Source organism: Haemaphysalis longicornis, unplaced genomic scaffold (assembly GCF_048455015.1).
Source record: "Haemaphysalis longicornis isolate Haplotype H1 unplaced genomic scaffold, Haemaphysalis longicornis Haplotype H1 scaffold_2, whole genome shotgun sequence".
Lineage (NCBI taxonomy): Eukaryota > Metazoa > Arthropoda > Arachnida > Ixodida > Ixodidae > Haemaphysalis > Haemaphysalis longicornis.
Window position 1 is genome coordinate 12,709,080 of NW_027526295.1, and position 17,716 is coordinate 12,726,795.

General features: G+C 47.1%; 1 protein-coding gene across 1 annotated transcript in view; it reads right to left on the reverse strand.

Annotated features, from left to right (window-relative positions):
* The window catches only part of LOC144167830 (uncharacterized), a 296,895-nt gene that overhangs the window by 196,909 nt on the left and 82,270 nt on the right, over nt 1-17,716 (reverse strand). The window contains exon 4 of the mRNA XM_077696990.1: nt 15,706-15,776. Coding sequence (XP_077553116.1) covers nt 15,706-15,776 — 71 coding nt within the window. The remainder of the gene's footprint in view (nt 1-15,705; nt 15,777-17,716) is intronic.

Consider the following 17,716-nt stretch of genomic DNA (forward strand, 5'->3'; position numbering starts at 1 on the left):
TGCAAAATAGGCACCAGGCTGCCTAGGCCGGTAGTGGGAAAAATTCTTGAAGCCTGTTGTTTGAAGACGGTTTCGTGAAGCCCGTTTCATGAAGCACTATTCATGAAGCACCTTTCGTGAAACCTCTCCCGTGTCACGAAGCATGCGTCATCACTTAAAGTTATAATTTATTGCTTAGTTTTACACCAATTACGGGAAACAGGCAGCTATTGTGGCAAAATACAACTATGGAATACACAAATAAAAGAATCTCAGTCTCAGCGTTCATTTGCAGAAGTCAAAGGTCAATAATTGTGCTGAATAATTTTCCTGAAAAAAAGTTTTTTTTCTTCCCCTGTGAATAGTACTCAAGACCTAGTACCTAGAGGTAATTTTATATGTAGTTCTTACTTTAGCACCTACGAACTCTACTTGTTCTGTTTGACGGGCCTGCACCTTGACTACTAAATTGTGTCCCTTTTTTTTTATTCGTACTTATAAACAGTTTTACTTTGGGACATAATTCTGTAAAATAACTCCGTGAAATAACGAAATTCTCAAATCTTGAGTCCCGTATTAACCCGCTTCCGCAAGGGTTCGTGCGCAACAAACGTCATAAGCCGTTGGAAAAAGTGGCCGCGTATCTGCTCCTTTCGTTGCAAGTGTCGACTAAAGAGATAGTCTTTCGTTGGCATTTTCCGAGTAAATGCATCCCTTTGCTTTCCTGCTCCCCTTTCATGTTGTTCCTCTCCCGTCGCGCTCCTCCAAAGGTAAACACGCTACTGGTTTCCTCAAGTAAATTTATTTCTACCGCGTTCCACTGCTGTAGCATGGTGCCTCGATGCCAGCTCTGCCTTACGGCGGACACGGGCGTGAATCGAGGCGCCCTACTGCTAACGTTTATTAAAGCAAAGCTTTTTACCTCTACCCCCTAAGGGTTTTTTGCGACCGTTGATGTGACCAGAAAATTCCAGCGAACAAATAAAGAAATTTACTGGAACCGCCGGGAATCGAACCCGGAACTAATAGACTAACAAAGCGAGAGCCCGTTGTCTTACCGATTTAGCTACGAGCTCACGCGACAACTGGGAAGACAGGCGGTGTACTCACCAAACACATCTACTGGTTTATCCCCTGCGTTCTCGCTGAATGCCACGTGAAAGCGTCACGCGACCACTCACCCATACAAAAATATTGTATGGTCGGCTAAAGAAAATCCTTTTTATGGTCGGCTTTAGCTATTTGGCCCAATATTCTTTGGACGTTTCTATGGGTGTCTTTAGCGAATCGTATCGCCATTCCTATGGGTGTCTTTAGCTTCTTCTATAGCAGTTCTGTGGTTGTCCTTAGATATTGGTATCGACATTCCTATGGGTGTCTTTAGGTTCTTCTATAGCCGGTTCTATGGTTGTCTTTAGCGATTCGTATCGCCATTCCTATGGGTGTCTTTAGGTTCTTCTATAGCCGGTTCTGTGGTTGTCTTTAGATATTCGTATCGACATTCCTATGGGTGTTTTTAGCTTCTTCTATAGCCGGTTCTATGGTTGTCTTCAGCTATTCGTATCGACATTTCTATGGGTGTCTTTAGCTTCTTCTATAGCCGGTTCTATGGCTTTCTTTAGGTCTTCTTTTGATATCGCTATGGCTATAGAAGAAGCTAGAGACACCCATAGGAATATCCATAGAAATGGCTAAAGACAGCCATAGAAATTTCCAAAGATAATTGGGCCAAATAGTTAAAGACAACCATAAGAAGGATTTTCAATAGCGACCATACGATATTTTTGCATGGGCTGCAGCCAGAAGAGAATCACCACTACTTGAAACAAAGCGACAGCAGCAGCCTCTGGGAAATTATTAACACGCTGCCATGCCGGCATATAGCCTTGCAGATCTCTAGGACTTCTCCTGTGGCACTTAGGTGGTGTGGTTATCTGCATTCTGTAATATATGCTCCATGAACACTTCAGCGATATAGGGGGAGTGCAAGGTTGCGACTGCAAACACGTCGCCAGTTTTCATTCACACAAGGCTCAAACAAAGGCAAACAAGAAAAGCAAAACCAAGGGGTTTATTCATCCCATTCATTACATAAAGGGCTACTATCTACGCTACTTCGCCGCCAGTAAAATGTTGTTCACATACGCCGATCGAAACACACAGCACACGCATTCCAACAATCTGGCTCACGCTTACGTCATTCGCTCGACAGCCACACTACGCGGAACATTTTCCACGAACGCCCACCGAGACACATATACCTACAGGTGCTGGGTAGTCCACAGAAAATAGAAAATGCAGAAGTCATTCATTTCACTCAGTACGCAATGCACGAAGTTTCAAGTATGGTGGCTAAAATGGAAATGCACTCTTAATTAAACAATGAAGATGGTCGCACATAATGCAATAATAAAAAACGTTTTCCAAGTCCGTTCAATTGTACGTTTTCTCAGTTCGCGAAAAAATAATTATATTTGTCTCATCACCGCGGCGAAATCTTCACTTCTGAGTACATTGCAATGCCCATGTGGTGCAGGGTAGCTTGGAAACGTATTCTTGAACAACAAAAAAGTCCTGCATTTCTCGCACAATACAGCCTCTTCAGTTCGTAAGATCACTCACACTGGTGTTTTGCGTACGATGAAATTCCTGTCGCGGTATCGCAGGTATCCATTTTCGCATGACTTCGAGTTGATGTTGAATTAATCGTAACACTGTCACCGTAAACACCGAAATTTCCGACAGCGAAAAGCGGCACATTTGCTTGGCGTCACACCATCAACACGAACACATTGCAGTCGAGTCGTAAATTTCCAACATTAGGCAACACGTGCCATGCCCGCGCACATGAGCAAGGAGACGAGATGTGGCTGACTGAGTACATCCTGGTATAACCAGGTCCATCGCGCTAACAAATAGTGCGGAGATACGTGCCCATCTTTCGACCTTTTTCTAACTCGTTTTCTGGTAATGATTTTATTTGGCAAATACAACATCGCTTAACGTTTTGTTTTCTTCATCCGAAAAAACTATATCTGTTATCAGTACTCAGGGAAAATTTTGTGCCACTGTTATTGCTGCGCGCACGAATACTAACACAGCACAGAACGCCTGACCCTCTTTTCCACGAAAACTTCCCTTCGCACGACCGGGCTACAGCGTCGACGCGCGCGGCACTCACGCCGCACCTCCCCGACCGGTCGTGGTCCCCTCTACCCTTTCAACGCTTCCCAGAACTTCCTGTCCCTGCCTCCTTCGGTCCAGCTTGGGTCGCTCTCCCCCTTTCTCAATGACTCATTTCAAAGTGAGCTCCGCGGGAGAAGGAATGCGGTTGTTCGCAGATGCCACCATATTTCTGACTGCGCCCGCAGGAACGGGGGCTGCGAAAGTTCTTTCCAATTTTCTTCGACGCTGAGAAGGCCGTTTTCAGAGAAGCCCGCTTTTTCACTTGACCGCGGCAGCGAAGGGCCACAGAGGAAGAATTCTCCGAACTCATAAGTCTTTCGGTCGACGTTCATTCGCAGGCTTTGCCGACGCACAGTATCCAAAGTTGCAACCTGAATTTGAGCATTAATCTGTCTGTAGCTGCCTTTAATCGTACTTTTCCCGTATTGTTGGTGTACTAGGTACCTAACGTTATTGAACAAAAACTTTCATATAACGGGCCGATGAACCTCATCATCGGTATTCAGTCTGTGTTGTAGATGTAGCTAGGTAAATCACGAGTGTATAAATTACGCGTCATAAGTCATATTGGAACCAGCCGAATAGAATTTAATGGTGCACACGAATTATACCTTTATAGGCTAACACTTTTTTATTAGCGGCTGGAGAGTTAGAGGCTTATGTCACTATGTAGTTAGCTAAGGAAGCTTTTATGGATGCAAGCCTCTAAATTCTGCGCCAAACGCTTTCCTAATTCGGGCTAAATGTTGCTTAATTGTCACACGTCTAAAGGTTGACAGTTATATATTGCGCCATAGCCAGCCGCAGAAACTTTTATGGGTGCCTCTCTTTAGCTTTAGGGCAGATTCTCTCTAATAGCTGGCAGAAGACAGCTGAATTGTTCCAATTATGTAGACTTAGAGCTAGACAACGGCATATATCCACCCAAATGAACTTTTATGGCTTTCTCTCTTGAGCTTTAGGACGAATTCTTTTCAATAGCTGGCAAAACACAGCTCAATGGTTTTGAGTCTGTAGAGTTAGAGCTAAAAAACGGCCTATAGCCAGCCAAATGAGCTTTTATGGCTTTCTCTCTTGAGCTTTAGCACGAACTCTTTTCAATAGCTGGTAAAAGACAGCTGAATGGTCTCAAGTCTGTAGACTTAAAGCTAAAGAATGGTCTATAGCCAGGCAAAAGAGCTTTCTTGCGGCTAGCCTATAGAACTAAAGCGATAGATTTTTCTTTAGCTGGCTACAGTAGCCTGAATAGCTGTGACTCTATAGACTAAACACACTAGGATGTTCTATAGTCGTCTAAAGAGAATTGTATGGTTTACATTCTTTAGTGCAGGATGCATAAAAACTTCAATAGCTGGCTATAGCCTAATTTATGCACTTTTATGGGTGACCATAGGGACCCATAGGCGGCCATAGCTCACCATACATTTTTCTATAGACGCCCATAAGGAATTTTTGTATGGGCACGCCAGTCTAGCGGCCCTGTGCGCACCTTGCTCATGTGCTAACAGTTACAAAAATTAAAGGAAGCTCACACCAATGCATGGTATCTCACTTCTAGTACGCCAATGTGCTAAAGCCTTTGGCCTCTAGTGTTCACGTAAACAATCAACGCCAAACCAAGGAATACATTCAAATATTCCTTGATGGCCAGGCCATCATTCCAAGCCCCAGCATCAATATCTTCGGCCTACATCTCCAGGCCAACACATCCTTGCAGCGCCTCAAAGATAGTATCAATCAAATCATACACATGATCAGGCGAGTTGCCACCAAGAAGCCAGGCCTCAAGGAATCCGATACCTTTCGATTAAGTCAAGCTTTTGTCCTCTCGAGAATCACTTACGTCAACCCCTGTCTTCTTCTCGGCAAGGAGGACATAAAGATGCTTTGTAAAATGATTAGAAAGGCGGTCGAACAGGCCATTGGTCTTCCCATGAGTGCGTCAACAAAGAATCCGCTTAGCCCAGGTCCACAACACGGTGGAAGAGCTGATAGAGGGGCATCTTTCTAACCAGAAGCTTCGACTGCGCAGAACTGTGGCGGGTCGCCGCATCCTTCACCAGATTGGCTGTGCCGCACAGAATGTCACCCCGCTTGATGTACTGCCGGACTCTTGGTGACAAGAACTCCCTTCGCTTATAAATATGAACCCCTAACACAACGAGGGCCGCCGAAAAGCACTCAACACCACCGTCGGTGGTGATGACGCAGTTGTCGACAAAGGCGCCATCCAACATCGAGGGCAGCAGTACGCCATCATTGTGGCTACCTCCTGAACCAACCTCCTTGCGTGTGCCTCACTCAAGGCCGAAGGCATGACGGCAGCAGAAGAGGCAGCCATCGCCTTGGCTCTCACTACACCAGGGGTTCGGAAGGTACCCACCGATTCCCAACAAGCCTACCGGAATTAGCAGTAGGGCTGGATTTCCCGACCAGCACTGCGTGTGCTGAAAGACCACTCCCCAAATGGTTCCATTCAGCTATCTGGACATCCGCTCACTCTTACAGTGAGGGCAACGAATACGCCCACCAACAAGCCAGCGCTTTTGCCCCCATGCTATGGAGCTGCCTGGGGACAGTCACCCTGTTGTCTCGTTCAATGACATAACCCAGCATTATCGCTTTCAGAGACAGACCCTACCTTCGCCTTATCCTGAACTTTCCAGAGAACAACAAACTACCGTACGGCTCATACAATCCGGCGCATTCCCACACCCGACGCGTCTTATTGTACCCGAATCGCTACGACGCTGAATGTAAATTTTGCTCAGAAGTAGGAACAATTCGCCACGTAAGCGGGTGTGCGACTTTAGCCCTGATCACCCTCCTCTGTCTCCGTCAATACCCAACAAAAGCAATGGGCGATGCTGCTGTACAGCCCCCCTCTACCTACCCTGCTTCAGCTGGTGGACAAAGCACAGGCAGCGCGGACTGTATGTGGGCTCCAGTGAAGAAGGAACCACTCCCCTGGGCCGCACTCAGGGCCATTCAAAAATCTGAATAGAAGTATTTCCTCCTGCTCCTCCTTTTTCTCCAGCTCCTCGTACTCCTCCTCCTCTTCTGTTTTTGCGGCCGTTCTCGTCGCCCCCGTCCGCGGCGGCAGAGACGGAGAAGTGAGATCGTCCAACACCGGGTTTGAGCTTCCTTTAATTTTATAAAAAGAGTTTCCTCTCATGCGCTACACCAATACTACTCAACCAACCACCGTTCATGCATCATGCCTTGATTTAACCTGACGAAGAATGTCTCTATGAAGTAATAAAGGCTATGACTAACTTCAACTTATATTGCAAACCTCGTCGCAATTCATTGTGCTGCTATGCTTTGTAAAGCGTGAATTATTTTGTATAATATCCACCAATTACCCCCTTACTCAATGCCCTGTAAAGGGGCCTGTAAGGAATTTTAAATAAATTGTAGTACGGAAGAGGTAACAGCGGTCAACACCTCTATGCTAAGTACCCCCTACCCTTGCAAGGAGATTGGCCGTCGTGCAATAACGGCAACGAAGATGAAGCACCGGCGAACTGGACAGGCATCATCTTCAGCGTGGACCACGAGAAGAGCGCGTGAGAGCCAGCAGTGTGCCCCACTTATTTTATTTATTTTATTTTTTATTTATTTATTTACAAGATACTGCAGGCATGAAGCCCAAGCAGGAGTGGTACAGGCAATAAACAGGAAAAAAAGAATATGAAAAGGCATCAAGCCTAACATCACATACATACAACAACCAATTAAGCGGGATTACACGGCTTTCATTTTGCGAAAAAAGGGGGGGGGGAAGAGAAACATGGCACTGAAGTAAAGCAATGCAACAACACAATGAAACACTGGATAAGACAACAGCAAATCATTTTCACGTCCCCAGGAAGACATGCGCGTCGATGCGGACTGCCTTCTGTGAGCATCCTGCTGCATTTCCTTCCGCAATAAACACATCTTACAAAATAAATAAATCAATAAGTGCATTTCACCTCTCTGTGGTTTCAGTATTTGTAGAGCGACGTGAGTGAATTTAAGTGACGTTGCATGGGTAAACACCGTGGGTGCAGTTTACAGCTTTGCTTTCCAACCACATTCACAGGGTGGATTGGCGCGATTTTTTTCGTCAGCAACAAATTTCGCGGCGGCATATTACCCGCTCAGACATACCAGCGTCCTTCAATGCTTCTCTGGTCATGAAACTCCCGGCCAAGTTTCTTACGGGGACAAAGGCTACCGCCAGGGACGCCACCGAAGATCGGAGGGCACCGGGCGGCCGCCACGGCTCTGTAGCCAGACCGGCAGGCAGGAACGCAGAGCATGCCCGTTCGCACAAATTTTTTCGCCACTCACAAAATGCCAAGTCCATTTGAGCGGCCCACGACACGTAAAGGAGCAGGAGGAGAAACACTTTATTTGCAAACTGGGTCTAGGGGAGAGGGGTGGCAGAGGATGCGATCTTCTCCGCGACCTGGGCGGCCCGGTTGGTTAGTGCCAACTGCACTTCCGGGTCGGAGATCTCCAGGGCCTGCTCCCAGTGTAAGAGCGAAGGAAAAGGGGGAAATGGGTAGCGGGGACACTCGCAAAGGGAATGGTAGCGGGTATCCGGCTGGAGACATTGAGGGCAAAGAGGCGAAGGGTAGAGATTGGGGTTGATGCGGTGAAGAGTTCGGCAGGGGGTTTTGTGGGTTTGAAGTAGCCGCCAGTGGCGAGCGGCTTCGTGGGTGTGGGAAGGGTGTGGGGGGGGGGGGATATATCCTGGCGGAGGAGGTGGAAGTGCTGCGTAATGTCCCGGTACGAGACTAGAGCGTCCCGGAAGCTGGGGTGCCGTGGGTAGAGCCAAAAGAAGGGCCTACTCGGGTGGCAAGAGCTCGAGCTGTACGGTGGGCCGCTTCATTGGTTTCTGTTCCCGTGTGGGCCGGGGTCCACAGCAGAGCCACGGGGTGGGTTGGTGTTCTGCGGGAGAGGATTTTGAGGGCGATTGGGGAAAGTAGCCCTGCAGAGAAGTTGCGTATTGCCGACTGAGAATCCGAAAGGACAACTTCGGGTGTGGGAGACTGTACTAGGGCGAGGGCGATACCCGCATCCTCCTGAGCGGTCGCTGTTGTTGTATGTATCGTGAGTGCGTCCAAGGGAGGGCTGTCGAGCGATGAAATGACGGTTGTGGTGACAGCCGGCTTATCGTGGTAGCTAGCTGCGTCGACGTATAAATGCTGCTGGGAGGGAGGGAATGTGCGAAGCAGATGTCTTGCCCTGGCCAGTCGGCGGTCGGCGTGATGGTGGGGGTGCATATTGCGAGGCAGTTGGCGTACATGCAAGAGTTGGTGTAGCGTAGTGGGAATAAGGGAGGCCATAGGTGAGGGGAAAGAGGAGGTCAGGTGGGCCGCTTGGAGAAGGGCGCGGCAGGGTTGCGTGCGCGATAGTCTGGCTATCTGGGCTGTGCGGTGGGCTTCGATGATTTCATCGACGGTGTTGTGAATGCCAAGGGCTAATAGTTGGCTGGGGGGGGGGCGCTGGGAGGTAATAGAAGCGCATACGCGTTGTAGTAGGCAATCTAGTTTTGTTTTGTCAGAGGCATTGAGTCTGCAGTACGGTAGGTAAAACGTAAAGCGAGAGAGTACGAAGGAATGAAGAAGTTGCAAGCGTTCAGATTCGGAAATGCCGCGACGCCGTGTGATGATTCTTCTTAGGAGGTTTAGTGTTTGAAGTACGTGCGATCGGAGCTTAGTTAAGGTGGTCGCGTTGCCCCGGTTGGCCTGAATGGTGAGACCTAGCACGCGGAGCGAGGAGACATGAGGGACGATATGGTAGTCCACGTAAACTGTGATGGAGGGTTCAGTGGGGGGTTGCTTGCAAGGGGGGTGCAAAAGAAGTAGCTCGGATTTGTGCGAGGAGCACTGGAGGCCTAACTGAGAAGCAGTTGCTTGGACAATGTCTGCGCCTTGCTGTAGTGTGTGTTCCATTAGAGCATCGCTACTTGATTTGACCCATAACGTAATATCTTCTTCATAGATAGAGGTGTGGAGATTTGTGATGGAGGACAAGGCAGTGGCCATGAAGATCAGCGTCAGATTGAATAGAAGAGGAGATATTACCGAAGCCTGAGGTGTGCCTATTGCGGGGAATGGGAAGTTCCAGGTTTGGAGGTGTCCGAATCGTAGAGTGACCGTGCGGTCACGAAGAAAGGAGGAGATGTAAGAGTAGGTACGCGCACCAAATCCAAGCGAGTCTATAGAGTTAAGAATGGCTACGTGAGAGACGTTGTCGAATGCTTTGTGGAGATCAAGTGCCCGAATGGCGGAGGTGTCCGCCTTGGAAGGGTTAGCTATAATGTCATGATAGAGACGGAGGTGCGTATCCTGTACGGACAGCTCTTGGCGAAAACCAGTGTGAGTGTGTTGGACCAGGTGATGGATTTCGAGGTAGGTGGTGATCCGCGTGTTGATGATATGCTCGAGCAGTTTTCCAAGAGGTGAGTGAAATCGAAAGGAGGTGCTCCAATGTAATACTTTGTGTGGTTTAGGAATTAATGAGTTATCAGCATGCCGCCACGTTAATGGGAGCGTGCCTCGAGACCAGTGGTGATTGAAAAGGGCTGTGAGGGAATCTATCGTATGGTCGGTAAGTTGTCGCAAGATCTTATTGGTGACCTTGTCGGAGCCTGGAGCGGTTTGTCGACGCAGTTGGGATGTAGCGTGCCTGACCTCAGCGACAGTGATGTCCTGATCGAGGGAAACATTTGCAGGTCCGGAGTAATGGGGAAGGGAAGGGTTCTGCGATGAGGAAGTAGGAATGTACATGGATCGAAGCTTGTCTAGAAGCTCAGCGGACGTGCCTGGGTAATTGTTTATGAGCGAGTGCAGGCGAGTACTTGTGATGGTTTTGGACGAAGTAGAGTCGAGGAGGTAGCCGAGGAGGGCCCAGGTCTTTTTCATGGAAAGGCGTCCGTGCATGTCGTCGCAGATCTGATACCAGTGAGTCCGAGTGAGTGTGGCGGCATGAGCATGCATGAAAACTTGTAGGCGAGCAAGTTTGCATTTGAGCGCCGTTGGGCGTTTGTGGGAGCGCCAGCGCTTTTCGATACTCCGGTAGGCTTCCCATAGATGGAGGAGGTGGGAATCCGCATAGGGGCTGGGAAGCTCTGGGTCAACTGGTTTGTCGTGACTGTTTTATCTCCATTATATCACGAATCCACTGCTCGAGCGCGCCTTCATCGAAGTGAGTGAGGGCAGGTAGCGTAGCACAGTCAGTACAGAACGCGTCCCAATCAGTGATGTGTTGGGGTGGTGGCGTGTGAGTAAACTGATGGGTAAGATGGAGTGTGGTCTGAATGATGTAATGATCACTACCCAGGGTGTCTGCAAGGGTTCGCCAGGACACTTTTGGCGCTCGATGCGAGAAGGTTAGGTCGGGGGTTGGTGTCCCGTTGAACACTGTTGCCTGTGCGGGTAGGTGGTTGGGGGTCTGTTTCTAAGGTGTGGTGGAGGTTGTGTGAAACTTTCCAAAGTAGACGGCCCTTGCGCGTGGTACGAGTGTAACCCCACGCTAAGTGTGGAGCGTTAAAATCGCCAACAATAATTACGGGGTTTCTTTGCTTGTTCATTCCGCTTACTTGCGGGAAGAAGTACGTCGGCCAAACGGGCAGATGCCTAAACGAACGATTAAAAAAGCATTATTACAATGTTAACACCACAGTACAGGGCCATCTGGGAACTCACTGTCGAGATTGTGGTTCCGTCCCGGTGTTCAACATATGTGAAATTGTCTACAGACACCGTGAACAGCTAACACGCGAAATCGTAGAAGCTGAACAGATACAGCGACTGTGTCAACTATGCATCAGCGTGCTGTCGATAGCACTTTCCAAAAACTAACTCCATTATCTGGCTGTGTCGCGATAGGGTTCAACAGGTGTATAAGTGAGACCTCATGCCCTTCGCTTTCTTTATCTTTCTCGTCTTCTTTTTTCTTTTTTTTGTGTTTCCCCTTCTGTATATATTCTGGGCGGTATCGTCATACAGCTGGTTGAAGTCAGCGCTTGTCCTGTGTTCTTCGTCGTCCTCGTCTCCCGCGCTGTGAAGCTTTTTCCAAATTTGGCTTGGCAAACGTGCTCCGTAGACGCTCGGCGGTCGCTGGGCATTTTCTCATTTTCTTGGTTTTCTTTACTGCCGGGTGGTCGCCGCAAGGCCCGCGCTCACGTGCGGGCGCCCGGCAATTTCTTGGTATTTTGAACTGCGGACCAGAGAAATTACGATTTGCTAAACAGCTTCGCTGTTACTCCTCTCTCCCCCTCCCCCTCAACAATCCTCGCAACCCACCTGACCACACCAGGAGCGCTATCCAACAGACCCCTTTTAATGCGTAGCATTCTTACCGAGTACCCCCACAGCCAGGACCGTGTAACGCCCTGCATTTCCACAAAAATGCATATATCGCGGAAGTTCCCCCTGTAATCGCTATAATGGCGTAATTGGAGATAACTGGTCGAACAAAATTTCTAGAAACTAAAAAATAGGAAAAATATAAACAAACTGCGGAAAATGGCGGAATACATAACGCCCTGCATGTCCACAATAATGATGATTTCGCGAAAGTTTCACCTGGAATTGTTATAATTGCGTAATTGGAGATAATCGGTCAGACAGGATTTAGCAAAAAAATTGGCTAGAAAAAACTCACACCCAATGCAGGCGGCGTAAGAATGCTCCGAATTAGTAGATAATTCTCTGAATTTCGGCAGATCTTTTTTTTTTAAATCGCAATTTAAAGCTCCAGTAATACCACGTTACCCCATGTGGAACTCGCTCCACGTTTAAACTGTTAAGTTAACGCGAATAGTTATGTCGCGTTATCGCTACCTCGCCGCGAGCCCGAACAGAGGTGTATTCTCCGCTCGTGGCTGACACCTCACTAGACTCGGCGCGTCGCCAGCGCCCATAGATGGTGGCTCAGCCACAGCAGCGTCGCTTTTGGGGGTGGTCGCTGTGGCGCCGCCACATCTTCATTGCATTCGTCCTGGAATGAGCTCTCGGGATGAAAGGGGGAGTGGAGATGGCGCCACGGGCACTCGTCACGTGCAGCGAAACAAGGAAATAGGACGCGGTTTTTTTATTTTGTGGCCTCAGGGGAAAAGCAAAGATTTTGGGGAGTACATGAGAACGTAAAACAACTTGTATTGTTTGTTGTGATGTAACCAAGTGGTGTAACTGTGCTCTGAATGACAGATACTTGCAGCGATGGCTCACTGGCTAAGGCATGTGCAGCTGAGCTCAAGAACGCGGTTTTGATCCCAGCCACGGTGGCTGCTGTTCAGAGGGAGGTCTGCCCTTTTTCTTCTTCTTCTTCTTAGGTGGTTCGGGTGAAAAAGGAAAAGGAAGTGCACTGGGGATATTATTGAGCCCAACTGGGGGCTCACCTGCATACAACCCAGCGCGGTGGGGAGGGGGAGAAGGGGGATATAAAGATTAGAGGAGAAAGGCGGTGATAGAGAGATAGGTAGGCGAGCAACAAGAGCGAGGAGCCTCGACGTCGATCTTCGTCCAGCAGACTATCGTCTACAGGCGCTGGGCAAGTCCTGTGGCCTCCAAGTAGACCAGCAGGAGGCGCGTTAGAGGTTCCTGAGGGGTCAGAATTAATCCGCTTGGGTGCACCGCATAGCCCAGGTGCAGCTTCAGGGTGTCAAATCCCCAATCGAATGCCTTGGTGGGAGGACGAGTGGGGCCACCCTTACAGCGAACGAGCGGGTCTGTCATGGGGCGTAGGTGTTCTCGTACCAAGCGAGCGGCATGGGCATCAACTTGCTTCTGCGTCATTGGGACGGCCAGGTGGGATGATTTCGGTTACGGAAGAAGCTTCACGAGCTGGATTGAAGTGCCGATGCGGGCCAGTTGGTATTTCACCGCAAGGTTTGGGTTTAAGCGCCAACCACATCACAAAAATCAGAATAGTCCTAAATATTTAGGAGTAACTATTTCTCGTGATATTACTTGGTAGGAACATGTAAAAAGGATTTGTTCGACTGCAGAAATTAAACCAAGATTTTTGAGTAGGAAGCTTAAGCTCGCCACGGAAGACGCCAAATTAACTGCCTATCTATACCTGGTCAGACCGGCATTAGAATACGCTAGTGTCGTATGGGATTCTTATGAAACAAACTTTATCAATTTGCTTGAAAGAGTCCAACGAACAGCAGCCCGATTTATTTTGTCTCGTTACTCTTGAACCGATTCCGTTACTGAAATGTTGCAATTACTTACGTTACCCTCCCCCCCCCCCCCCCGCCGAACGACGCCGCCTAGCTAGACTCTGGAAAAATCATTTTAATATAGACACCTCTCACTACTTGGTACCACTACGCGGCACAACCATAAGACGTACACATGCACATATTTTCCGGATCTTTCAATTACACTTCAATGCATACGCCAACTAATTTTCCCCCCGAACAATAAAAGAATGGAACGCACTACCAACAACCGTAATCCAGAGTGACTCTGTAACACAGTTTGAGGACAAACTTAAGCGAGTGATGTCCCAAGCAAAAAGTGCACTGCGAAAAAAAAAAAATCTACCATACTGGTTGTGTTCGTTTGATTATAGATATTATATGATAGATATTCCATTTACACTATTGAAAGCCGCCAAGAGACTAAAGCATATAAATATATAGGAGTCCACATAACTCATAACTTACCTTGGTAAACGCACGTGAATTACATAATTAACAATGCTAATAGGACCGTTGGGTACCTCCGACGCAACTTTTCTGCTGCCCCTTCTGACCTGAAATTGATACTTTACAAAACACTAATTCATAGAAAGCTAGAATATGCCTGCGCAGTATGGGACCCAGGATTCGATGATCTTACTAACGCTTTAGAATCCGTTCAAAACCGCAGAACACGTTTTATCTCGGCCAACTACTCTCGCATGTCAAGTGTAACATCTATGAAACTCAAAATTAATCTACCCAATCTTTCTTTGCGCAGAAAAGCAGCTCGGTTGAATCTATTTCACAAGATCTACCACTCTACCCCAATTTAAAAAAAACGAGCTGGTAAGTAGTCCACCGTATATATCACCACGCACGAATTATACCTACAAGGTTAAAGTTCCGCATTGCAATACAAATCTATTTTTTGATTCCTTCATCCCGAAAACATCGAAACAATGGAACCACCTGCCAACCTCAATCGCCACAATCACCCATGCGTGCGCATTTCGAATGGCCGCCGAACGCTACTTTCGTTCCCATTAAACTTTTTTTTCTTCTTGTTGTTTACACGCGTGCATTGTATATTTATCGAACATGTATTCGGTCTCCCTATCTTTTATACTGATTTCTTTTTGGTAGATGGGTTTATTTTTCGTGTGTTGGTATCTTCGTTTTGTATTTTCGTCTGCTTGTATTTTGGTCTCATACGCTGATGTTATTTGATAAGTGGTTTTTACATGCATTGCATTAGTTCATATGCTCGCTTTGTATTTAATTAGTTGCTTGAGCCTGTATAGTACTATTACCTTTGTATAATTTCTGGAATCATTATTATTTTCTATATGTAAACCGCATTTATAGTGTAACTTGACTAATCTCCCCGTGTACAATTGTTTTGTAAACTTAACTATTCCCTTCTGTAACGCCCTCTGGGCATTGAAGGTATTGAAGTAAATAAATAAACACTGTTAGGTGTGTTGTGTTATACTTCTGCGGTCTTAAATTCATACATTTTTTAAGTGACAATACTGATATAGTGACAATACTCATTATAATGTATTTCCTTGTTCTTCGATTTGTGCTGTAACCCCACGCCTGAAACGGCCTCCGGTCCAACAGTATGCTTAAAATAAATAAAAATAACAAATAAAAAGATATACGGAGGGCAGAGACCCCTATCTCCTGTCTGTCTTATGTTTTCTGAACTTGTGGTCGGCGACTCGTCCTTAAAACCTAGGTTTTGCGAATAGATGAGGAATTAGCATCATTCCTGTGGAGAGGCCCAGAGGAGTACCGCCCCTTCCTTATTGCCGTCACGAGGGAGCCGATTTGGAGTGAATGTTTCACGTGTGGGAGGAACCCTCATAATCACCCCATGATCTTTCGGATTCCCTCGCCGGAGACGTCAACCGTGCCTTGTTTAGGCTCTCAGCGGCAACTTGATCTGGTACAAGCCTGCTTCGATTCGTGCGGCGCTTTGTATTTTCTCCTGCGTAGGGAACACAGCTGCAACAGTAGGATCTTTTGCCCTCAGCAGGGCGACGCCTTCGCCAAAATGACGGCTGCCGCCATCATTCTTTTTATTATCTGTTCTTTTATCATGTTCTTTTTTTCATCATCATCTATCTTTTTATGGTGTTCTTTTTATCACCCTGTTCTTTTTATCATCATCATCATCATCATCATGTCACCCATTGCGTTGACGGCAGGCCATCCAGGCTGTCCTAGCCGAGCCTGTGTTGTGAGGCCCCAGTCCATTGTTTGACTGCCAATTCTTCATTTCGTATATTAATTACCGTCATTGTTCGCCAAATTTCCCCGAGAGCGGCGTCCGCACTCACAGTGTCCGTGGCAGATCTTGGTAGTGTCGAAGTCGATCACCTTCACCCTGCCGCCAGGAATGATCAGCATGCTGCCGGGTCGTCATCATGCGAATGCCATAGAAAAATAAGCGGTTCGCACTAAACTAAAACAGCAACGTCATCACCCCTGTTAAAAAACGCTAAGGTAAGATACGTGTCACTGGTAACTATTTAACTGCTTTCAATAACTTAAAATTATGCCACACACTGAACTCGTGTGCGAAAGAAAGATGGGAAGAAAAAATGGCCGCGTATCATCTCCTTTCGTTGCAAATGTCCACGAAGGACGATAGTCCACTGGTGCCCCTGCCAAGTAAATGCCTCCCTTCTCTTTCCCGCTTACCTGTCATGCTGTTCCTTCCCGGCTCGCTCCTCCCAAGATAACACGCTAGAGGTTTGCTCAAGTCAATTTAAATGTATTTAAAACGCCAGGTGCCTCGATGCCAGCGCTGCCGTACGGCGGAGACGCCCATGAATCGAGGCACCCTACTACAACGTTTATAGAACCACGCTACCTTACTCCACGAGCGTCCCGAGCGGAACGTGGAACCTATCTAGCGTAACATGACGTTACTGTTACCATTTGGTTTCTTAAATGAATCCAGGAGCTATAGTAGCGCGGGTAACAGCAGGCTACAGTTTTCTGCACCTATTTATTGCATTTATCGTAAAAAACAAGCATCCAGAAACAGTTTATTAACGTATAAATAAAATATCACGTTTAATATCAATTTTATATATCGTGTTTTAATAAAATATCACTTATGTATTGATTTTATGCATTACATTTGCGTAATTTTGGTTCTTGTTCAACAATGTTGACAAGTATGCACATTGACACAGAGACGTTTTGATTTGACTGTGGTTATATAAGAATAATGCGCAGCTTCGCTTTCACTCTGCCCGCGTGGCTAAATCGAGTCACCGACAGACAGCCAGACATGCAGACAGAACGAAATTTTTGCGTTTAAATAGCCCAAGAAAGATTATCGTCTTTAAAATAACGGGGATGTCGAGACAGGTCAAATACAGGGTAGAGACGTGAACAAGAATGCACAACGAGAGCACCAGTTGTGGCACATGACCGCCATGAATAATTACGGGCTCATGCCGTCCTTGTGTCTGCGATAAAATTGAGTTCGCTGAAGTAGTTCCGGGCACCGTCACGTGCGCACCACGTAGAATGCCAAAATAGAAAATGCTCCGCGAGTTTCTTACTTCGTGAACAGTGCCACTTGTTTGTGTTTCTCTTACATTCCTGTTATGGAAGCAAAGTTTTGAACTGAAGCAAAAGTTGTGAACAGGTGCGATAGTAGCATCGATATATTATGGCCTCATGCAAGGGGACTAGGAGCTCGTTACGAGAACTAAACCGACATTGAGAAATGCTTATCAGTTCTAGAAACAGGCACACGCCTCAATGTCGGTTATAGCGCACCTTCTTGTTCTTATGACTGCCACCGACACAACTTTGCACCAATTTATACTGGCAATGTTACGGCCACCGACACATCAACACAACATTTCGAAGCGGCAATCGTGGAAGGCTAGCTCAGGTTGAGGAGATATACATTGGCAACAAAGTATATCTTGTTACATTTGTTGCATCGAAAAAAGTATCTCGAGGAAGACGACGAAAAGTCGCCTGGAGATACGTAATCGTCTTGAAAGAAGAAGACAACAAGGATCCGTGGACGCCATTGTAGTAGCCGATAGTTCGAATTCAGTCTAATGTAAAATACACCAATTATTTCTGTTTTCATGGTGTTGGACACAATTATCGGACGTACCTGGTGATATACTTTATGCACACGTATAGTTTTCTGTCTGTGTACATGTGTGAAAGGGAGTGGGCGAGTGAGTGAACAAGCGAGCGAATAATATGTGGAGTCCCTGCACAGACCAACACACACACTTGCAGAACTCGCGCCACCCACCTGTAAGTGTACGGAGTAATAAGTTTCTTACGTTATTCAACCCAATTGTAAAT